The sequence below is a fragment of the Microcebus murinus genome, chromosome 6 (assembly GCF_040939455.1).
Source record: "Microcebus murinus isolate Inina chromosome 6, M.murinus_Inina_mat1.0, whole genome shotgun sequence".
NCBI lineage: Eukaryota > Metazoa > Chordata > Mammalia > Primates > Cheirogaleidae > Microcebus > Microcebus murinus.
Window position 1 is genome coordinate 88559062 of NC_134109.1, and position 24807 is coordinate 88583868.

A 24807-nucleotide genomic window follows, 5' to 3' on the forward strand; every position below is an offset into this window, starting at 1 on the left:
GTTTTAGTGAAGTAACATGTTAAAAAATAAATTGACAGAATGGGGCCTTGTACAACATAGATGGTTATTGCTCTCTCTCATTAAAGAAAAGTAGGCATCCTAGAGTTGATGATGGCTTCATGATTATATAAAGCCCAGGCTCCACTTATCTTGCCGTTCTAGCATCTTTGGTGTTTTACTTCATGATCCAAGATGGCTTCTTGCACTCCAGCAATCATGTTGTAGTCTAGCCAGCAGGAAAAAGGAAGGGGGCAAAGAACGATTGTTTTCCCTTCCAAGAGAACTTCTCCCAGATGTTGCATACAAAATGTGTGCATAATTTCCTGAGCCAGAATTCAGTCATGTGGTAAAGGAGCCCGTAAATGTCTCCTTTCTGGGTGGTTATATACTAGCTAAGAATTGAGGGCTCTGTTACTTAGAAAGAAAGGAAGAATGGATATTGGCATCTGCTCTATCACAATAACAGTCAATACTAGTATGACTTTTCATGGCTTTTACTGAATTCATTTAGGTTATACAAATTGAAAGGTATCAGAATCTGGGTATACTTTGTTATTAAGCGAGCTTTCACATTGAGGGCTCCATCAGTCCATTTGGTACAAGAATGTGCATAGGAGCATTTTGTTTGGCAAAGCATGGGCATCGCTTCAATCATAGCTCATTAAACATTTTTGCACAAGAGCAGCAATTTTTCAGTAGGCCTGGTTAATCAGTTATCTTTTCTGATTGAATTGGTTTTAGATTCTAAAGGAGGTAAAAAGATAAAAATGAAAGACAGTTTGTCTTTGATCACCAAGTGGTATGAAGACTTACGGTAAACATTCACTAAATGGTAGCTGCTTTATTATTATTATTATTATTATTACTGTAACTATTTGATTAGATCATCGCCAAAGTCACTTACAGTTTAAATATGGTCACTGGATTCCAGTCATGAATTATTTCAGTAGTGAATGGTAACTTTGACAACTTTGCTTTTTTGGTTTGTTTTAAATGTGAACCTCTGTTATTGTTTTAAAACTTCTAGTTCTCAATTTTGAACCATATGGACTCTCCTTTTCTTCACCTGGCTTCACTGGACGACAGTCTCCTGCTGGCATTTCTCTTGGTTCAGATATATCTGGGAACAGTGCTGAGACAGGGCTGAAAGAGTAAGTTCTTTTTATTAAAATTGAGAATGTGGGAGTGTGTAAATGTCTTTTAGCATTCCGTTGCCTTCTGCTTCTGCTTTGTATTATCATGATCAGTATTTGCTTAGTTTAGGATGATTTCCAGGAAGTTTATTATTTCATTCATCTTCAAATAATTTTCAAAGGGAGAGGCACATTTGTGACAGTGTGTTTTAATATAATGGCTTAGAAGGGTTCCTAAAAGTTAAGTTTTATATGGGCTATTTCTGTTGTTTCTATTTATTTGCTCTCAAGATATTGTTGTTGTACAGCATGTTCTTATACTTTAAGAGTTTACTTACCTTCCAAGATAGCATAAGATGTATACAAGTTTCACACAGCAATAATATGTGTTATTTGGTACATATTATAAAATATACATATATATTTTAAGAAGTGTATTAGAATTTATATACCCAGGTAAGTATTCAGCACATCATTCTACATTCCTTCTTCTAATAAATATGTCTTATAACCATCTCATTGGAAGATTAACAGATATTATAGAGATGAACATTAAATAAGATTATTAATTTCATCTGAAGAAGCTGTATAGCCATCTGAAGAAGGTGTATACAAATGTTCCTCCACTTACAATGGGGTTATATCCTGATAAATGCATTATAAATTGAAAATATCTAGTGAAAAAAGTATTTCATACACCTAACCTACCAAACATCATAGCTTAACCTACCCTACCTTAAATATGCTCAGAACAGCATTAAGAGAGAGTATTGTATTGCCTGTTATTAGCCTGGGAAAAGGTAAAAATTCAAAATTCAAGATAGGTGTGGTGGCTCACGCCTGTAATCCCAGCTACTCGGGAGGCAGAAACTAAGGCAGGAGGATTGCTTGAGGCCAGGAGTTTGAGACCAGCCTGGGCAACACCAGTCTGGGCAACATCTCTAAAATGATTTAAAAGTTAGCCAGGCATGGTGGTGCATGCTTATAGTCCCAGCTACTCAGGAGGCTGAAGTGGGAGAATCACTTGAGCCCAGGAGTTCAAAGCTGCAGTGGTCTATCATTCCACTCCACTGTAGCCTGGACAACAGAGCGAGACCCTGTTTCTTTAAAAAATAAAACATTCAAAATATGGTTTCTATTGAATATGTATTGCTTTCACACCATTGTAAAGTTGAAAAATCATTAAGTTGAACCATTATAAATCAGGGAACATCTATACTCACCTGAGGAAGCTGTATATTTTGCTCAAAGTGCTTTCAGAGTTTCTTCCCAGCCACCTTGAAAATTGGAGAGTGTTTGAATGTCTTTTTTGGAGCCATATTTCATTCTTTTAAGATAGATTTTGATTTAGGAAATATAATTAAGTTACTTTCAGAAACATAATTAATATTAATAAAATGAGATAGTGTGAAGTGCATAGTCTAATCTAGTACATAGTGATTGATAAATAGTAGCTGCTACTATTAATAACAGTTGTCTTTATCATCATTATCATTATTATCTAAAAGCTGAGTTTATCAAATAAGTGATCGGTCTCAATAATTTTGGTCAGTATACTGATGTGAAAATAATGAAGATGGCTTTCTTGTTTGTGAATTAGCTTTATCTAAAAGAATTCAGAATGTTTTAAATAATGGCAGCATTATTGAAATAAATATGATAAAAACCTCAAAGGTGACAACTTTGAAGGATGACATTTGAATTTTGAGTCCTTGTATATTCATTAAGAAGTCAGTCACCTTATTTTATGTTCATGGATATATATGTCAATCTTTCAATGAAATGATTATAAAAAGTATTTATCAGAAGAATGACATAAAGAGACTTTGAAGAATGTAGAATGAATGAATGACATGCTGAATGAAATGACATAAGTTCAAATTCTCTTTCTTATCCTTTTTTTCCTTGCTCTGTTAAAATCCTTGACATGTTCTTTCCCATACATTTAATTTTGGTATACTCCAAGCATGGGGAGCAGATATGGTTTGTGGACATGTGATGGTGGAGGTAACAGCAATTAAGTACCCCAAACAGGGAAAAAGGGGGCAAAGGGGCAAAAGAAAGAGAGACAGAAACCTTCCAAACCCAGAGAGAAACTTACACAGTCACTTTTACCTGCACAACAGGTGATGGCATCTGTTACTTTAGTACTGAACTAGTATCTGGGGGACGTGACAGGGCCTTGTAAATCCTGTACATATACATGTACTACCCTCTGAGAAATGGCATTTAGCAAAACTGCTAAGGAATTATATATGCTGTATTATCATGAAGTAGAACATGAGGGATGAATTTAAAATTTCTTTCCGGCCGGGCGCGGTGGCTCACGCCTGTAATCCTAGCACTTTGGGAGGCCGAGGCGGGCGGATCGCTCAAGGTCAGGAGTTCGAAACCAGCCTGAGCGAGACCCCATCTCTACCAAAATTAGAAAGAAATTAATTGACCAACTAAAAATATATATACAAAAAAATTAGCCGGGCATGGTGGCGCATGCCTGTAGTCCCAGCTACTCGGGAGGCTGAGGCAGTAGGATCGCTGAGCCCAGGAGATTGAGGTTGCTGTGAGCCAGGCTGATGCCACGGCACTCACTCTAGCCTGGGCAACAAAGTGAGACTCTGTCTCAAAAAAAAAAAAAAAAATTTCTTTCCAAAGAAAATCATGACCTACACATTATTTCAAATTAAGAACCTGTGAAGTAATTGGCAACATGAATCTGCTTTAGAGAGGAGACAATTGCTCTTCTACAGTCTTTTGTAAACTGAGAATAAAGTAGTAGTAAGCCTAATTTAGAATTTCTTGCTTGTTGGCACCCTACCTTAAGTGGGAATTTCTAGAGCTGAGTTAAAGTATACCCCTAATATTTCAAAGGTTACTGGTCAGAATTTCTATATGTGTTTGAATGTTCTGATTAAAAAATAATATAAAAACACACCATATAAAATTATGTATTACAGTATTGTCGAAATCCAAGCGAGGATGACTCATATTTACAAAAAAATTGTTTTTACAGTATGTTTCATACCATTAAGAGGCATATTTTATATATGAAATGGCCTTATGTTGCTTTCTTGTGTATTTTCCCACTTTTTAGACTGTTTATATATAGTACATTACAGAAAGTTTATGTTCATAATAGGTATGTATGCAGATGAAATAAGTGAGAAAAGTCTTTAAAATAGCTTGAGGTTCCTTTTAGGCTCCTTTTGTGTCCCTCTCCCCTTTTGCCTATTGTGAGTTGGGTTCCCTGGGCAGCACATTCTGCAGTGGGCATTTAGCGTGCAGAATAATGAGTGCTTTTGGGATGGCATCTGTGAAAGAAAGGAAAAAGAAGCAGGTTTGGGCAAAAGAAGTTAAGATGCAATGCATTGCCAGTGATAGCCTCTGCTACCCATGGGGAGCTCTGGAGTTAGAATGACCCTTCAGAGTTGTCCGGAGTTGGACCAAGATGGGTGGCCAGGACTTTATACTTCTGCTCATCTGTCAGTGGATGTAGGCTGCCTGGAAGGGATGTGACCTTGGGTGAAGTGGCTCTCTGCAGCTGAGGCAATCCCTGAAGGGGCTGAGAGTTGACAGTCCTCCCAACAGCTGGGCAACAGTACTTCATTGAAGAAGGATCTGGATGAAGCAGCCCAGAGTCTGCCACACATGCCTTTTTTTTGTTAAACTAATATTTAGACTATTTATTAGTAAAATTTTGGGACTTTTTAAAATAAATAATTAATGGAAATGTTTTGGTTAAAGGGGATAGGTACATAGATACTGTAATCCTACTGTGAGTATTCATGATTTCCCTAGAGGTGCTTACTTTTGAGCATTCTAGAAGTGGTAGGGGTCATTTTAGTAGTTCCTGTGACCACTTTTGGATCTGCTTGTGGCAGGGACAACCAGTTTTCTTCTAAGGTTTATTGGATAATTTTTTTTTCTTTTCAAAACTTCTTAGAAAACTCTTTTGGTATCTGAAAGAGAGGGGGAAATGAAGATATTTATAAAGGGATACTTAGCAGTAAAAATCATTAAGGAGGAATGACCTACCTGTAGGGCATTTTTCATTAACATTCCACTTTTCCTTCAATCACTTACTACTTAGTAGCATTAATTCTTAAGTCAGGGCCCGGCGTGGTGGCTCATGCCTATAATCCTAGCACTCTGGGAGGCCGAGGCGGGTAGATCATTTGAGCTCAGGAGTTTGAGACCAGCCTGAGCAAGAGCGAGACCCTGATAGAAAGAAATTAGCAGGACAACTAAAAAAAAAATATATATATATATATATATACACACACACACACAGACACAAAAATATATATGTGGGTGTGTGTGTATATATATAAATTAGCCGGGCATGGTGGCGCATGCCTGTAGTCCCAGCTACTCGGGATGCTGAGGCAGTAAGATCACTTGAGCCTAGGAGTTTGAGGTTGCTGTGATCTAGGCTGATGCCACGGCACTCTAGCCCAGGCAACAGAGTGAAACTATGTCTCAAAAAAAAAAAAAAGGAAAAAATTCTTAAGTCAGTATGGGGTGTAACTACCTGGGTTTTTTTGTTTTTTTTTTTTAAGTTTTGGTCTCAAAATCAAATTGATCATGATTCTAACAATTTAGATGGGAATAATAATCAATACAAATATTTCTGTGTATTCCTTTTAGATTCATTTCATGATCTACCTATCTTGTAATATAAATTATAAGTATGTCATTTTGGACCATGACAGGGATGCCTAAATGAACCAATTGCCTAGGACACATAGTTCTTTCTTTGCCTCAGCAATATTGAGGGGTGATTGGCAAATAAAAATTATACAGTTGACCCTTGAACAATTTGGGTTTGAATTGTCTGTATAAGTCCACTTATACATGGATTTTTTTCAATAAGTTTATTGGAAAATTCTTTGGAGATTTGTGATAATTTGAAAAAACTCTCTGATGAACTGCATAGCCTAGAAATATTAAAAAAATTAAAAGAGATATATCATGAGTGTATAAAATATATGTAGATACTAGTCTGTTTATATGTTAAATTGATTATTTGTGTTACCAGTAAGGCTTCTGGTCAGCAGTTGGTTATTAGTGTTTAAGTTTTAAGGGAGTCAAAAGTTATATGTGGAGTTTTGACTGTACAAGGAGTCAGCACTCCTAACCCCTGCATTGTTCAGGAATCAGCTGTGTGTGTTTAAGTTGTAGAATGTGATGTTTTGATATAGATATACATTGTGAAATGATTACCATAGTCAAGCTAATAAATGGGCCATAGCTCTTATGTAAGAACAATAGAGACAGTCTTTGGCTGTTTTAGCCTGTACGTATTAGTCACTCTAGATTTTTACATCTATAACTTTTGGGACATTAGGTGAGTTCATATTCTAAATTTGGCCCTGGACTTACTGCCTAGATATCTTGCCTATACTTTTTGGGTAGAACATCTGGCTCCTAAATGTTACTTTAATTCTTCTTCAACTCAGGCATAAAAAATTGCTAATAAGCCTCATGTTTTTTCCTAAAAATCTTACTTTTTTCTTATATAGACCAAACTTCATTTCATTTTTATAAAAGCACATTTGTAATAGTTGAAAATGTAGTTAGTGTGGATTAAAAGTAAATTTATATATGGGAGTACATTTGAATGATTTTGCTTTCAATGAGAGTTTATTTAATGAATTTATTAATATGTAGGTTTAATCACTTTCTATAGCTAAGAAACTTAAGAGTCATTTCTGATCTTTAACCCATCAGAATTAAAGATAAAGTATTTTGTGAAAAGTCAATGGGGGATAGGAACTGATTTACAATAGTTCTATTTTTGTACAACTTATTCAAGCGATTAAGTGAAAATTAAATGATCTGAAATTTTTAACTAAGTCTAGAGTTCTGCTGCCTTAAATCCTTTGACTGGAGAGCAGGGGGATGTTGGCTGTAATCAAAATAAAGTCTCGAGAGCCAGGTTTTACTTCTGGCATATAGAATATAATGTGAGAGCTATTTTTAAAAGGCCATGGGCATTGATGTGTTTTGGAAAAATGCCCCAAGAAAGTTAACTATTTGACAATTATTTAAATGGACTTGATTTCATTATCAATTTCCTTAGGACCAATAGCTTGAAGCTGGAAGGTATAAAGAAATTGTGGGGGAAAGAGGGCTATCTTCCCAAGAAAGAAAGCAAAACTGGTGATGAAAGTGAAACTCCACCTATTCCTCAAGAGAGTATAATAATGGAGAACGCAGATCAAGCTATAACAAAAAAGGATCAATCTCAAGTTCTTACCCAATCTAAAGAAGAGAAAGAAAAGCAGCTGCTGGCATCATCTTTGTTTGTTGGGCTAGGATCAGACAATACAATCAGTTTGGTAAGTAATCAATCATATTCCACTAAGAATCTTGTCCCCTGGTTGTACAAAAAACTGCCTCTATAAAAGCTCCTGGCTGTCATCTACACACATGGTGAGAAATGGCTGCCCCAGCTCTCACTTGCTGTCATCTCCCAACTCCAGAGCTTCCAGTGATACACCTTTATACTCCAGAAAGAGAAAGTCCAGTTGGTTCAGCTGGAGTCAGGTGTTCTGTTCAGTCCAGTCAGTAGGGCAAGGATCAGGGTCCAAATAAAGTTCCAAATATGATCACATGTACTCTTACCCCTCTGGGTGGATGGGACAGTTCTTGAAGGGAAAGGAGCTGAATAATAATAGTTCAACATTATGAGTGTATCTATGGAAAAAGCAGATCTCAAGATGGTATTTTTAATAGTGAAAAATAGGAATCAATTTAGATGTCTAACTGTAGGAGAATGGTGACATAAATTATATTCTCTCGAATATTCAGCTCTAAAAATGATCAATATTGCATTGTAAATGGGAAAACTACTTATATATTTTTAAAAATGTGGAGTATAAATTTTTATTTATACCTTGTTTATAACTAAGACTGAAAGGAATTATACAAAAATGATAATTATATTCAGGTATTAAGATTATGATGATTTTCAAACTTTTAATGCTGATGTATTATTTTTATAGTAAAAGAATGAAAAGTTGGGTGAAGGACAGGTGCTATTTTTGAGCATCTGGGGATACCATGGAATCCTCCTTTTGGTGGCTGATGAATCCACCTAGTGTGAAATTGTGATTAGAGCAACATCCTAGTTCTTTCATCCTCCTCCCTTGGTGGAGTTTTCACATCATTTCTGTTAGCTACTAGTAGGCCAGATGGTATACCATGCTACAGTCTTTATCTGTGTTTTTCTTTTTTAGACTCACCAATCTTGATCCCATTTCTGTGAGACTTGATATTCTCCTAATAAGAAAAAACAAATTCAATCTAAATGTATTAATAATTAATTTTAATGTCTCAGTTGCCATTTGGAGTTCAGCAAAGTGACTGATCCTGAGTCTTTGAGTTGTTCTGGCAGGCTGTGATTGGTGAGAGGGTACCAGTGAATGCTCTAGTAAGAGTGTGCCAAAGTCATGATACCCAGACTCATGGAGCCATGATCTGTGAACCTTATCGCTGGTATAGAAGTATTCCTGCCTACTTAACAAGTGCATAGCTTTCTGTTAGATTTTTTTCTTCTTCAGGAGAATATTCAGGATGATAAATTAATATCAGATTTTATGTGTTAAACTTGAAATCAAATACAATTAGGATTTTTTTTCTATTTAAATTAATAATGCTAAATTCTTTTGGGGTTACCCCATATACTGCACCCCACCCTCCACCCAGTTATCACTAAATAGTACAGAAAGGAGTGTATTTCCTTGTTTTACAGGACTCTAAATTCTGTGAGGAACTGTGTTGTAACTCAGATGGCATCATGCAGAAGGGGAAGCTAATGATGACATAAAATTAGCATGTATCCTCTCAACCCCCGTTTTTCCTCACTAGGGCAAGCCAGACAGCATTGGGACTGAGTGTGCTCCTTCTGTGCCATGCCTCTTTTTGGATGGCTGGTTTTCTCCAGCAATCCTATTGCCTATGATTTCTCTGATGTTTAGGGTCTTAGTTACATAGATGAAGACTATATTGATGTATTTCATTTTAACTACCTTTTATTTTTAGGTCTGCAATCCATTTTTAGTAATTTTTTACATAGTTCACTGTAGGAGTCAAAGTTTTCTTTTCACCTTTGGCTTTTTATTTCACCTTCATTTTTATTAATAAAAGATATTTCCTCTTGGAATGCTATGCTAGGCTGTTTCTTTTCTTTAAGTATTTTAACAAGGATGTCACTACAGTGTCTTTTGGCCTGTGTAGCTGTGTTAATCAGATTAACAGCAGATTGACAGTACAGAAGAAAAGATCATTAAACTTGAAGGCAAAGTAATAGAAACTATCCAAAATGAAACATAGAAAAGATAAAAAAAAAAAAAAAAGAGGGAGAGCGAGAGTATCAGTGACCTGAGGGACAGTATCGAGTAGTCTAATATGCATCTAATTCAAGTCCCATAACTAGTGGAAACAGACATTCTCTCCCCACTCCCCCTTTCTCTTGTTTTTATGTTAATAAGATGTTAGATCTTGTTTGATGACTTTTGATTTAGGATGTAAGAGACAAACTCATCTGTTGAGAGTTGGAAAAAGGTGTTGGGGCTTGAGGGGAGTGGAGAATGCATGGAAAGGGAACAAGAATTCAGGTTAACTAGAATCATGTGAAGGTTTCTGTGCAGGGTTGAAGCCCCCAGGGGTCGGAGAGGTAGACTTAGAATAGTGCTAGTCTGCTGTGCTGATTCTAGATTGAATCTTATGAGGCAAAGGAGCACTTGAACCAGTGCTCTTCTTACGTAGACTCACAGACCGCTATTCCCAAGATTTAGAACAAGGAAGGCAAATTTGCTATTCTGTCCCCTGAGTCTATGGCAAACATCACTACCCAGTTACAGAATTCTTTCCTGCTGAGTGTTGTAATTAGCCACTGCCAGTTGATTCTTGAGGTAAAACTAGTTTTTCTTCCCTGCTTATTAACTCACAGGCCATGAAATCATGATTGTTATAGATTACTAAAACAGTTTGAATTATCTCTGTATTTAAGAGTAACATAGGCTTCTACAGGAAAACTCTGGAAACTCAAAAAATGGTTAGGTTTCTCACTATTTTTAATTTGTTCAATTCTGTAATCTAGTATTCTGAAATCTAATAAGTTTTCAGAATTTTTCATGACTGACTTTTTGACCTTATTTCTTTTCCTGATTCCATGTGTTTTTTTATGAGAAATAAGACTTAGCTAATAGTTAGCTAAAGTTATGTAGCTGTCAGAATTTTAAGGCTTAACATTTTATTTTATTCATCTCTGATTCTTTGTTAATCAATGCTTTATAGATAGAACTTTAGCAAGTTGGTAATTTGCTCATTTGAAATTATTAGAAGAATGTTTAAAACTCATGACTAGTAGAATGATTTCTTTTTATATTATTATGTTTTGTTTTTGCAGCTTGGAAAAACAGATACTGTTTCTCACAAGTTCAGAAAGAAATCAAAAGTCAAGGAAACCAAAAGTGGAGAAATGACTAGTATTCATAATATAACCGGTTCTTCCTTTAGTTCTTTGTCAAATGTGGCATATGAAGGAGACTATTATTTGAATACTTTGCAAGATAGAGGAGATAAGGAATTAAAGAAATTTTCTCTCAATTCGGAACTTTTGGATTCTGAGTCACTCACAGAACTACCGTTGGTTGAGAAACTCTCAAATTGCAGCCTGTCTACACCTTCTTTGTTTGATGATAACAACATGGAAATTTTTCACCCTCCTCAATCTACTACAGCCTCAGTTGCCAAGGAAATCTCTTTAGCTTCTTCTTTGATGGAAGAAACTACTGAATACATACATTCGGATCTTATAGAAGTCTGTAATAATGAAACCATATCAGTGTCTTCTTACAAAATTTGGAAAGATGATTGCTTATTGATGGTCTGGTCAGTCACTAATAAGAGTGGTTTGGAATTGAAAAGTGCTAACTTGGAAATTTTTCCTGCAGAAAATTTTAAGGTAAGACAGTGGTGTCTAGATGGCATTCATCATTTATGCCTTAAATGGACAATGCTTACTTAGTGTTCCTACTGTAGGCTCTTTGGATGGTTTATAAATTTCTTCCCCATCCTTCTTACTTCTTTAACAAAAACAGGTAAAAGCTATGGAAAATTTTTTATTATTTTGAGTAGAGACAAATTATTCAAAAGAGACAAGGAAAGCATAATCAAAGCTTTGCTGGTAGCTTTGCCTGTAATCCCACCACTTTGGGAGGCCAAGGTGGAAGGATTGCTTGGGGCTAGGAGTTCAACCATCCTGGGCAACATAGTGAGACCCTGTCTCTACCAAAAAATAAATAAATTAACTGGGCACAGGAGTACATGCCTGTAGTCCCACCTAGCTTGAGTGACAATGAGACTTGTCTCTTTTTTTTTGAGACAGAGCCTCACTCTGTTGCCCAGGTTAGAGTGCCGTGGCATCAGCCTAGCTCACAGCAACCTCAAACAAACTCCTGGGATCAAAGGATCCTTCTGCCTCAGCCTCCTGAGTAGCTAGGACTACAGGCATGTACCACCATGCCTGGCTAATTTTTCTATATATTTTTAGTTGGCCAATTAATTTCTTTCAATTTTTAGTAGAGACGGGGTCTTGCTCTTGCTCAGGCTGCTTTTGAACTCCTGAGCTTGAAGTGATCCTTCTGCCTTGGCATCCCAGAGTGCTAGGATTATAGGTGTGAGCCACCGTGCCCAGCCCAGACCTATCTCTTAAAAAAAAAAAAAAAAGATTGTATTGGGAAAGGCCATAGATGTAAAGTTAGTTTCAGTAGAACATGGTAAAGAATGTAGGCTCTTGTCTCAGACTGCTTGGCTTTGAATCTTGTTTCTGCAGCTTATTAGCTGAATTGCGTGGTCAAGTTAAGTAACTTGACTCAGATACTTGCTTTGTACCTCAGTTTCTTCATTTTTAAAATGAGAATAGTAATAGTGTGTGCCTATTGCTGTGATGATTACATGAATTAATGTCTGTAACATACTTATAGCAATACATGGCACGTGGTTTTATTATTGTATTTTATTTTATTTTTTAAAGACAGAGTGTCTCTCTGTCACCCTGGGCAGAGTGCAGTGGCATCATCATAGCTCACTGCAACCTCAAACTCCTGGGCTCAAGCGATCATCCTGCCTCAGTCTCCCAAGTAGCTGGGAAGATTGGTGCATGCCACCATGCCCGGCTAATTTTTCTATTTTTAGTAGAGATGGGGTCTCACTCTTGCTCAGGTTGGTCTCGAAATCCTGAGCTCAAGTGATCCTCCTGCCTCGGCTCCCAGAGTGCTAGGATTATAGGTGTGAGCTACCTCACCAGGCCTCCTGTAGTCTTTAAATGTCTCACTCACTTTTGTCATAAACACTGAAATGAAATTCTCAAAATACTTAACAAAGTGGAATATCAAGGAGTAAGGATACTGAATGATAAATTGTATACTGTCTACTTCTTTTTTTTCTCTCACTAATTTATTTTTCTGTACTGAGTGCTCAGGGATCAATTCTGTCCCTTCCATTGTGATTTCTGAAAATGTGTTTGATTGCATTATTGTGTGGATGTCCTTGGTGAAGTTATAATTTGTCTTCTACAAAACTGACTCAGTCTCTTCTGTGAGCTAGAATGTGTTGAATGACCTGGGCAAAAGTTCCTGACTCTGGATATGCATTAAAGTCACCTGTGGAACTTAAAACAAAACAAAACAAAACCCAACCCAGTTGCCTGAACTCTACCACCAGAGTTTGAGCAAGGGTGGTGAATGAGAATGGAAGACAACTGTATATTTTTATTTGTTAATTATTTTTCAAAGTTTCCTAGCTTTAAAAATCTGGTGCCAGCCAGGACTGGGAACCAGCAGACTAGAATTTAATAATCCTTTACAAAATAATTACATAGAAGTTTTAAATGCCATGCCATTTATTAACATAATTTTGAATTGTGTACTCTTATTTCTTTTCTGTGCTAGTGAATTTTTCTCAAGTTGTCAGTCATTTTCATAATGTAGTTTGTTATTAACTTCCTACATTAGTATGCTTTTGTGCTACTTCAATTAAATAGAAAATTGGTGTTCATATAAGAGTCTGTATTGATCCCTTCTTCAATACTTTTATTACTTTTATTTACAGATCACTGAGCAAACTGGATGCTGTTTGCCTGTAGTGGAAGCAGAAAGCACCAAAACCTTTCAATATAGTGTGCAGATGGAAAAACCTTTTACAGAAGAGAATCTTTCTGGTTTTTTAAATTATCATATGATGGATACTCATTCTGTTCAGCTGGAATTTTCTGTAAACTTATCACTATTAGATTTCATTAGGTAAATACTTTCTGGAATGTTAATTCAAGTTATTCATTCGGCACATATTTTTTAGACCTATATATATATAGGTGCTAGGGAGTATAACAATTAAAAAAACTAGACACAGTCCCTACTTTAAGGGAATTTCTGGTCTAGGGAGGCAACACTAAGCATTACATAAATACACACATAATTGTGAATTGTGTTATAAAAAGAAAGTAAATGATACAATGAGAGATTATAATATGAGACCTGATTTTGGTTGGAGTTGGTTGGTGATCTAGAAAAATTTCTGAGAAAAAGTATTATTTAAACTAAAACCAAAGGTTCTGTATGGCTTTTTACTTTAAAGCTTTTAAAGTTTCTCTCATTTGTATTTCATTCTTGTGATTAATTCTTTCTAAAAATCTGTTTGTTACGCTTTGAGAACTTTAAGCAAATTACTTGACATAGTTATTAAACTTTTATTAAACATGCAGTAAATACTTAATACTATACTAGGCACTGTGCAGTGTTACCAAGATAATTGAAAACAATCTCTTAACTCATCTGCTATCATTTAGTTTGATAAATGTACTATATTTGAACATTTAAAAAAATGAGGGCTGCTTGAACCTTCAAGAATGCAGAATACCAGTGAATATATATAAAAATTTTTTAACCTCCCATATCATTTGTGATACACTGCTGTAATTTTTGCCCACTCTTTAAAGTTTTTTAGTGAGAACATGTCTATCACTCTGCAAAGAGTACTATATATCTGTGATCCTGCTTTCAAAACATTTTAATCTGTGACTTTGAAGGTATATCCCATGATAAACATTAGTAATCTGAGGAAACACAATATATGTAACATAGTCGTTCTTTGTGTATTAATTAAAAAATCCTCTGTGTCTTTTAAAAATTTTTTCTTACTTATAAAATCAATACATACTTATTATAAAATTTAAATGCTATAGAAAAATATAAATAGAATATAAAAGTTCTCTGTAATCCCCAGAGATAACCAGTTTTAACTATTTGATCTTTAGTCTCATGAACCATTTAAAAAATATATTTGTTAAAATTCTTCCTCCCGTTCCCTTCCTTCCCTCCTCTTCTCTCTCTTCTCTTCTCTTCTCTTCTCTTCTCTTCTCTTCTCTTCTCTTCTCTTCTCTTCTCTTCTCTTCTCTTCTCTTCTCTTCTCTTCTCTTCTCTTCTCTGCTCTGCTCTGCTCTGCTCTGCTCTGCTCTGCTCTGCTCTTCTCCTCTTCTCTTTTTTTTTTTTTTTTTTTTTTTTTTGAGAGACAGGGTTTTGCAATGTTGCCTAGGCTGGTCTTGAACTACTGAGCTCAACCCATCCTCCTGCCTCAGCCTCGCAAGTAGCTGGGACCGATCTTTGTATTCATACTCTTTTTTTTTTGAGACAGAGTCTCACTTTGTTGCACAGGCTAGAGTGAGTGCCGTGGCGTCAGCCTAGCTCACAGCAACCTCAAACTCCTGGGCTCAAGCAATCCTTCTGCCTCAGCCTCCCGAGTAGCTGGACTACAGGCATGCGCCACCATGCCCGGCTAATTTTATATATATATATATATTAGTTGGCCAATTAATTTCTTTCTATTTATAGTAGAGACGGGGTCTTGCTCTTGCTCAGGCTGGTTTCGAACTCCTGACCTCGAGCAATCCGCCCGCCTCGGCCTCCCAGAGTGCTAGGATTACAGGCTTGAGCCACCGCGCCCGGCCTATTCATACTCCTTTATATAACTTTGATAGCATATCTCATTACCTCCAAATCCAAAGTATACATGAAAGGAAAGTTTTATATTATTTTGAATGATTTGTTAAATTGCTTGGTAAAATCTTACTGGAATGACTAATAGTCAAGAGAACTGAGTGATTATTAAAATGCCATTTTTAAAAAATTTTCAGAATATTACAGGGGTACAAATGTTTTGGTTACCTGAATTACTTTTCTATAGTTTGAGTCAGTTATAAGTGTGCCCTTCACCCAGACAGTGCACATTATGCCCATTAGGTGTGAATTTGCCCATCCTTTCCTGCCGCCTCCCACCTGCGTGATTTCTGTTGAGTTTTACTTCCATATGTGCACATAAGTGTTGATTAGTTCCAATTTAATAGTGAGAATGTGTGGTGTTTGTTTTTCCATTCTTAGTAACTTCTCTTAGAAGAATGGTTTCCAGTTCCATCCAGGTTGTTACAAAAGGTATTAGTTCACCATTTTTTTTTTTACATGACTGGGTAGTACTTCATGGTATACATATTCCACATTTTATTAATCCATTCATGTATTGATGGGCACTTGGGTTGATCCACATCTTTATGATTGTGAATCGTGCTGCAATAAACACTCGGGTGCAAGTATCTTTTTGATAAAATGGCTTTTTTTCCTTTGGGTAAATACCCAATAGTGGGATTGCTGGATCAAATGGTAGGTCTACTCTTAGTTCTCTGAGTTATCTCCATATTACTTTCGCTAGAGGTTGTACTAGTTTGCAGTCCCACCAGCACTGTATGATGTTCCTATCTCTCCACATCCACATCCAGCATCTGTTGTTTTGGGAATTTTTGATAAAACCATTCTCACTGGAGTTAGGTGATATCTCATTGTGGACATTTTTAATTTAATATCTCCTTTCAGTATTTTCATGAGATTAGAGGTTGGTACTAAGCATCCTAATCATATTTGATTTAAAAACATAAATTTTGTGGGACCCAGATTTACAACAATTATGTCTTATTTTCAGAAGTCATTTGAAATTTGTTTCTTTAGAATCATTTCATTCTTTTGGACAAAAATCTAATTTTAAAAATTATTTTCAGACCATTAAAAATCTCAACTGAAGACTTTGGCAAACTCTGGCTATCCTTCGCAAATGATGTGAAGCAAAATGTAAAAATGTCAGAATCTCAAGCTGCTCTGCCTTCTGCCCTAAAGACCCTGGAACAGAAACTAAGACTCCACGTTATTGACATTATAGGTTTGTAGAGATATAAAAAGGCGATTCTATGTTTATAGGAGCTTTCTCACATCAATACAATCAACTCTTCCAAGTGTCAGATTTCTTAGAGCTGGATTTCCTGTTGTGGCTATCATTCAGATGAGTGTGTTTTTCGGATTAAAGAATGCTTTATTGGAAAATACACATAACATAAAATTTACCATTTTGCCCATTTTTGAATGTATATATAGTTCAGTGGCATTAAGTACATTCACATTGTGTAACTATCACCACCGTCTATCTCCAGAACTTTTAAATCTTCCTCAACTGAAACTCTGTACCCATTAAACACTAACTCCCCATTTCCCCTTCCTCCCAGCCTCTGAAAACCACCATTTTACTTTTTGCCTCTATGAATTTGACTACTTTATATACCTTCTATAAGTGAAACCATACAATATTTGCCCTTTTGTGCCTAGCTTATTTCACTTAGCATAATGTCTTCAAGGTTAATCCATGGTGTGTACCGTGTGTCAGGATTTCCTTCTTTCCTAAGCCTAAATACTATTCCACTGTATGAATATACCACATATTGTTTGTCCATTCATCTGTCAATGGATACTTGAGTTACTTCCTCTTTGTGGCTATGGTGAATAATGCAGCTATGAGCACGGGTATATAAACATCTATATGTCCCTGCTTCAGTTCTTTTGTTTAGATACTCAGAAGTGTAGTTGCTAGACTATATGGTAATTCTATATTTAATTTTTTGAGAAATTGCCATATCATTTTCACAGCAATTGTACCATTTTACATTTCCACCAGCAATGTACAAGGGTTATTATTTCTCCACATCTTCATCAACACTGTTTTTTTGAAATTAGCTATCCTAGTGGGTATGAAGTAATATCTCATCGTAGTTTTGATTTGCATTTCCTTAATGATTAGTAATGTTGAGCATCTTTTCATGTGCTTATTCAGCACTTGTACATCTTGGAGAAATGTCTACTCATGTCCTTTTATATTAAATAAATTTTCATTTTTCTTTTGTTGTAGGCAATGAAGGGCTATTGGCCTGTCAGCTGCTACCATCCATCCCCTGCTTACTGCATTGCCGAGTTCATGCCGATGTATTAGCCCTGTGGTTCAGATCCTCCTGCTCTACTCTTCCTGACTATTTGCTGTATCAGTGTCAAAAGGTGATGGAGGGATCCTAGCAGAAGCTCTGCTTAATTTTACTCATCAAGATCAATGGTTTACATAGATAAACTTATTTACCAAAGTAAAAAAACTCATGGTACTTCTAATGAAAATGGGGATTATTATAAGTTGTGGTTTATGTGTTTTCTTTGTGATTACTGGTTAAGAAAGGTCCCCAAGGAACTGTACCCCTAGCCTTTAACTCAGGATTGTACAGTATGTTTGGGTCCCAAAAAAGTGACCTAAGCTAATGTTATAAACTGCAAATGATTTCTATATCACTTAGCGTAGAGGGACTGAAAATATTTATTTTGTTATAAATAATTTTATAGCTAACTTACTCTAGTGCTAACTAATTTATAGTAAAGCCAAGTCTCAGTTTTCTGTATTAATGGAGGAGAGACATGAAATTGATAATCCCAAATCTAATTCATATTTGGCTTTGGAATGCAGTGTATGTTTTTTTGGTAGGCAAGTCAGTACTTTCAGTTATGTTTTGCTTAGATCAGCGTTGCACTAAGTTGGCATAGCACACACTAACAGTTGCAGGAGATCCATGAGCATGCTGGATATGGGGGGGATCCAATCTGGGGTATATTTTTTATTCTAGATAACTTGTTACACATAATTCCAGATAATTTGGCTGTAAAATTTGTCTGTTTTCTACTTGCGTTTATTTTAAAATTCAAAGTGAGTCACTGTATGCATTCTTATTTGAAAATCTCAGAGCCATTTATAAAATATTATCATATAGAAACAAAACCCATAAGAGCACATAGTATCAATGCAAACAGTTATAAAAGGACTTTTTAGTTCCAAAAACTATCTTTGTTACCACTTAGGTCTTTTTGGCAAATGAAAATTTGTGATTAGAATATAAATGGCAAAACTATCTTTCCTGGCCTTTGAATCCACTAATACTCAATGGATACAGCTGAAACAATGACTGCCTAAGTATATCATGGAAGTTCTTCTCTAAAATATATCATTTTCATGTTATAATTATGCCTGTATGGCCTCTGTCAGAGCTATTATCAGTAAGAGAAGAGGTTAAGCCTAATATGATTAATGGACCAAAATCTTGAGATTGTACATTAACTGGAATAGTATTTCATAAAACCTTATGGTGCTGTGGAAAACATTTATTATTTCACTTTTTCTGGTACTTCACCATGGAGACTATTCAGGTAATGCAGTTTTAAGTCATTGCAGTTAATACTTTGATTAATTTATACTGTTTATCACCCAGGTCTGGAATTCTGATTTTAGGTTATCTCATTAATCATAGCTGAGATGAAGATGCTAAGGGGATTCCCCAGAGCTCATAGATTTTATTAGTCATTTGTGTCTAGAATATTCCTCCCTAAAAACAAAAGCAGTATTTTTCCTTGATTATTTTTAAGTTATTCATTTAAAAAATGAAACATTAATTTTATTCTTTTAAAAACATACAGTACAAGAGCTTGCTACAAGAGCAGTAAGTGACTAGAATTACCTGCATGGTAGGTTCCTCCTTTTGCATAGAAGATCAGATTCATCCTCAGACTTCCAGCAGTGTCAAGATGTAGGGGATGTGCTGACTCTGGGGATGTGGTAGACACTTGATAGCTAACCTCATCAGCTTCCTCATTATATTCCTACCTCTGTCAGCAGCATCTGTTGCCCCTTACCTGGTTCTGTGTGACTGACAGAGAGGAAGTACCCTCTTTGTAAAGGAATGCAGTGTGTCCCACAGGAGGTGCTCCAATTTTTTGTGTCCTTACTTCCATGTGCTTGCCTGGTCACTGAGAGTAGGGCGAGTGTGGAGCAGGGAGAGGTTACAATGAGCTTTCTGCTGCATTGTTACAGGGTGTATTCATGAGTGGCAGCAACAGTTGTCATGAGAAACATACTTGGCATACAGAGGTGTCTCATAGTAGGAGACATGTAATAGTAGTTTTAGGTCTGGGAGCCTGATTTTGGATCTGCCAAAGGAACATGGTATCACTCTTCTTTCTGAACCCACTAATAAAAAGTAGGGTAACAGGGTTTCTACTGAAATGTTTGGTAGAATGTTTACAATTTTTATAATTTTATGATTTTTAAAAACAAACACTAATAGAAAAGAGTAGATTTTTAACTTAAGAGTAGTATATACTCTGTCTAAACTCATTGAATGTTTTAAGTTCTAAATCAGGCATCACCAACCATTTTTTTTTTTTTTTTTTGTATTGTAGGAGATGTGACTATATAAAGTAGGGAGAATGATTTTTGTGGGTAGACTCATTCTCTTTACCTTATTATAGTCATGATTTAGTTAAGGGGCAGCCTCTGGGGTAAGAACTATAGGAAGATGCTCAACTGTGTGAGCTTTGTGCCAGACATCTAGACTGAGAATGGAGATGGCAGCGAGTGAGAATCTGGGCGAACAAAAGGGAAGATGAGAAATCCTTACTAGCAGGTGGAGAGTCAGGGTCAGGCTCCTGCCAGAATAATCCCTGTGGAGGCAGGCAGATCAGGGGCTCAGAGTTTGAAAGTGGGCCCCAAGTAAGAGTCCTTCTAGAGAAACTGCAGATGGAAGCCGGGCAGTTACCAAGTGATGATGTGCCAAGCATACCAAGCACTGCATGTGCTCTGCTGAGGAGCATTATTTTAAACAATATTCTATTATCATCTACCCAAATAATTGCAGTAAAAGTGAAGTATTTTATTTTTTTTATTTCATGTCAGTAATATTTTAAAATATTGATCTATTTGTCTTATATTTTTATGGATAAACGTCTTTGTCTCATGATTATGAGCCACTGAAGTGCACTGAACCTGTTCATGCATCTTTTAAGATGTTTTGCTGTGTTAAAATTTTAGGAGAGAAAAATGCAAGTGAGTAACAATTTAGTAGGCCTTTGTTACCTTATTTTGGAATTGAATTCTGTAATTTGAAAAAGTTCAGTTAAACATGTAATAAATACGAAGTGATCATATTGTTTTTTGGTCTATATGTTCATTATTATCTAAGTAGCTGAATAATAAATAATGCTGTTTAATCAGTAATTTGGTAGGTATTAGCTAAAAAGAGCAGAAGCAATTGGAACAGGATGAAAAGAATAATTTACTCATTACAGCCTCCAAACAATCTGCTCTAATTGGTTGAAAGTAAATATACTGCTATTTTTATGTGATGGTGAGAGAGAACTTTGTGGGCTTCATACAAATAGTGCTGATATAAATGGTATTATGTTTTTAATTTCAAATTGCTCTTACTCATTGCTGGTATATGGGAAAGTGATTGACTTTTACATATTAACCTTGTATCCCACAACTTTGCTATAATAACTTATTAGTTCTAGGAGTTTTTTTGGTTCATTCTTTTGGATTTTATGCATAGATGATTATGTTTTCTACAAACAAAGACATTTTTATTTTTTTCTATTCCAGTCAATATACCTTTTATTTCCTTTTTCTGCCTTACTGCATTAGCTAGGATTTCAGTACAATATTTAAAAGCTGTGGTGAGAGGAGACATTCTTGCCTTATTCCTGATCTTAATAGGAAAGCTTCTAGTTTTTCACCATTATGTATGATGCTAGCTGTAGGTTTTTTGTAGGTCTTCTTTATCAAGTTGAAGAAGTTTTCATCTATCCTAGTTTACTGAGAGTTTTTATCATGACTCATTGTTGGATTTTGTCAAATGCTTTTTCTGTATCTGTCAATATGATCATGTGATTTTCCTTGTTTATGTGATAGATTATATTCATTGATTTTCAAATGTTGAACCAGCCTGTATACCCAGGATAAATCTGACTTGGTCATGGTGTATAATTCTTTTTTTACATTGTTAGATTTGATTTACTAATATTTTGTTGAGGTTTTTTACATCTATGAAAGATTGGTCTACAGTTTTTTTATTTTATTTTTTTAGGGACAGTATCTTTCTCTGTTGCCCAGGCCGGAGTGCAGTGGCCTGATCATAGCTCATGGTAATCTTGACCTCCTGGGCTCAAGCGCTCCTCCCACTTCAGCCTCCCAAGTGTCTGGGATTACAGGTGTGTGCTACCACCCCTGGCTAAATTTTTTTTAAGAGACAAGGTTTCACTCTGTTGCCCAGTCTGGTCTCAAATTCCTGGCCTCAAACGATCCTCCCACCTTGGCCTCCCAAAGTGCTAGGATCATAGGCATAAGCCACTGTACCCAGCCTATAGGTTTTTTTCCTTGTTTTGGTATTAAGGTAATGCTGACTTCATAGAATGAGTTAAAAAGTATTCCCTCTGCATTTGTCTTCTCGAAGAGATCATAGAGACGTAGCCCATCTGGGCCTGGTGCTTTCTGCTTTGGAAGTTTATTATTATTATTGATTTCTCTCTCTAATAAATATACGCCTATTCAGATAATTTATTTTTGTGGGAGTTTTGGCAGATTTTGTGTGTGTGTGTGTGTGTGTGTGTTTTGAGACAGAATCTTATTCTGTTGCTTTAGGTAGCGTGTTAGTGTGTAGTGGCACCATCGTAGCTCATTGCAACCTCCAGATCCTGGGCTCAAGTAATCCTCAGCCTCAGCCTTCCTAGTAGCTGGGACTACAGACACACACCACCACACCCGGCTAATTTTTCTGTTTAGTAGAGACAGGGTCTCGCTCTTGCTCAGGCTGGTCTTCAATTCCTGAACTCAAGCAGTCCTCCTGCCTCAGCCTCCCAGAGTGCCTGGATTACAGATATGAGTCACTGTATCTGACTGGCAGATTGTGTTTTTTAAGGAATTGGTCCATTTCATTTAGACTATCAAATTTGTGGTCATAGAGTTATTCATGGTATTCCTCTGTTATCCTTTCAGTTTCCCTGGGATCTATAGTGATATCCTTTCTTTTATTTCTGATATTGGTAATTTGTGTTCTCTCTTTTTCATGTGTATATTTTCATGTCCCTTTTGTGTGGCACACAGTAGACACTCAGTAAAGTAATAGGCACTCAGTTTATTGAATGAATGACTAAAGAGATATGTCCATTCAAAAAAGTAATCTGGGAGCAGATAATATCCAGAGATTGATATTAGTAATCTGTGGCCTTCCCTGAAGTAAAGACATGTGATCTGATCTGGTTTATAGATATATTATATAGATATATAAGTCAGTGGAAAGGGGTCCAATGAAAATAGCTTATGACTATTTTCTAGGTGGAAGAAAGGAAGCATGGCCTCTTGATGAGACCCTTACGAGCCTGAATGCTGTCATTTGAGAGATCTCTCTGCAAATGCAGTATCAAGACAGACAGAAATTATTACTTGGAGGAGGGGGACTTTTCTGTATTATGGTAGATGTCCACAAAGTTTTATTGATAAAAGAATGTGTTCTAGGATAGAAAGTAGTAGGCGTTTGGATCAGGCTAAAGACCAGGAACTAATAAATATAATAAGGTAGACTTAACCAGCTAAATCAGCATCACCTGTTTCTTTAGAAAAGTGAGCACTATTGTAGTGGGAGGGACAACTATACATTAATAAAGTCAATAACATCAGAAGAGTTGGGAAAGAGCAGGCCTTCTGGGATAAAGCAGCAGAAAGCAGTTACTTAAAAGGAAATGTGTTTCATATATATCACACAGGAAACGTTTTATGATAGGTACATGGATTCAAGGTAGAACAGCACTCAAAAGGTGAATCCCAAAGAACCCTGAGAACTTAAAAAGATTGTGGCCTAGATACAGAGAAGATGGGCCTTGAGTGTGGGGAAAGTACAGATGATGTGAAGCACATGAGTTTCTTGTAGCATCTTTAATGCTGAAAAAAAAATAGTCCTTGAGGCCGGGCGCGGTGGCTCACACCTGTAATCCTAGCACTTTGGGAGGCCGAGAAGGGCGGATCACTCAAGGTCAGGAGTTCGAGACCAGCCTAAGCAAGAGCAAGACCCCGTCTCTACTAAAAATAGAAAGAAATTAATTGGCCAACTAAAAATATATAGAAAAAAATTAGCCGAGCATGGTGGCACGTGCCTGTAGTCCCAGCTACTCGGGAGGCTGAGGCAGAAGGATTGCTTGAGCCCCCAGGAGTTTGAAGTTGCTGTGAGCTAGGCTGACACCACAGCACTCTAGCCTGGGCAAGAGAGTGAGACTGTCTCAAAAAAAAAAAAAAAAAAATAGTCCTTGTAAGCAGTTGCAGCAAGACTGTAGGCTTTTTTCCAAGTGAGGGAATCAATTTCCTTTACTTATTTTAAACTGTTTTCCTAAGTGGATGAGTACTTTTTCTTCCTGAAAACATTAAATTGCCAATACCACTAAATGGCTGACCTCAGGAATTTTTTTCCCTGATGGGGTCTGACAGGATATGTGCCAGTTGGAGAGAGACAAGAGCCCAGAGATTAATTGTGTTTCAGTGTGAGAAAAGTGCTTAGAAATCTGTTGAGTTGCACGTCTCCTCCACTGTTGACCGGAACAAGCTGGACCCTATTGATCATAGATATTAAGACATTGGAATTTATTTTCCCATCTTAGTTGACTGATTAATGGCTTAAGGGGTTAAAGAGAAAGTTATTGTGAATTATGGGAAAATGAAATGATTTGAATCCTAATATTGGGCTAGTATTTATCTATAGACATAGAATATATCTTGGAATCCAGAAATACTTAGATTTTTAAAGATAAAATATCATTTATAATGAGTTTCTCAGACATTGCTTTTTTATGGATTTAGATTTTTGTTGAAGACGATTAGAACATTGAATATCATCTGTATGTCGTATGATAGCTGCCACCATGAGTAAAAGTGGCCTAATTGGAAATGATCTAAACTGTAATAATTTGTAGACTTTTTTATTACAAAAAATTTCAAATATATACAAAATAAACAGGAACATAATAAACCCATGTACCATTATTCAGCTTCAATGACTATCAGCATTCTGTCATTCTTATCCATACCTCTCCTCCCTGCCCCTTGCTAGATTATTTTTATAGTTCTTTTATTTGCTTACACCGAAATACATAAATCTCAACTGTTTAACTTCATCAAATGGATACACCCACATAACTCACACCCTATCAAGCTGTGAAGCATTTCCATCACCCCAGGAATGTCCTCTTGTCCCTTCCCAGTCAATCCCTCTGCTCCATTATCATCCCATCCCTAGGTAGCTACTATTCTAATTTTTTTCACTGTAGGTTTTGTTTGTTGTAGAATTTCATATAAATGGAATCATTCAAGATGTACTCTTGTATCAAGCTCTTGTTGTCTCTTAGATTTGTCCTTGTCGCACTTGTCAGAGTGGATGTGGGAATAAAAT

At 36.3% G+C, this 24807-nt stretch overlaps 1 protein-coding gene across 1 annotated transcript in view; it reads left to right on the forward strand.

Annotated features, from left to right (window-relative positions):
- AP4E1 (adaptor related protein complex 4 subunit epsilon 1) overlaps positions 1-24412 on the forward strand; it is a 79866-nt gene extending 55454 nt beyond the window's left edge. Inside the window, exons 16-21 of the mRNA XM_076004363.1 lie at positions 1028-1151; positions 7213-7471; positions 10546-11103; positions 13251-13441; positions 16243-16400; positions 17418-24412. Of these exons, the coding sequence (XP_075860478.1) occupies positions 1028-1151; positions 7213-7471; positions 10546-11103; positions 13251-13441; positions 16243-16400; positions 17418-17578 (1451 nt within the window). The 3' untranslated portion in view covers positions 17579-24412. The remainder of the gene's footprint in view (positions 1-1027; positions 1152-7212; positions 7472-10545; positions 11104-13250; positions 13442-16242; positions 16401-17417) is intronic.
- Positions 24413-24807: the final 395 nt, after the last annotated feature.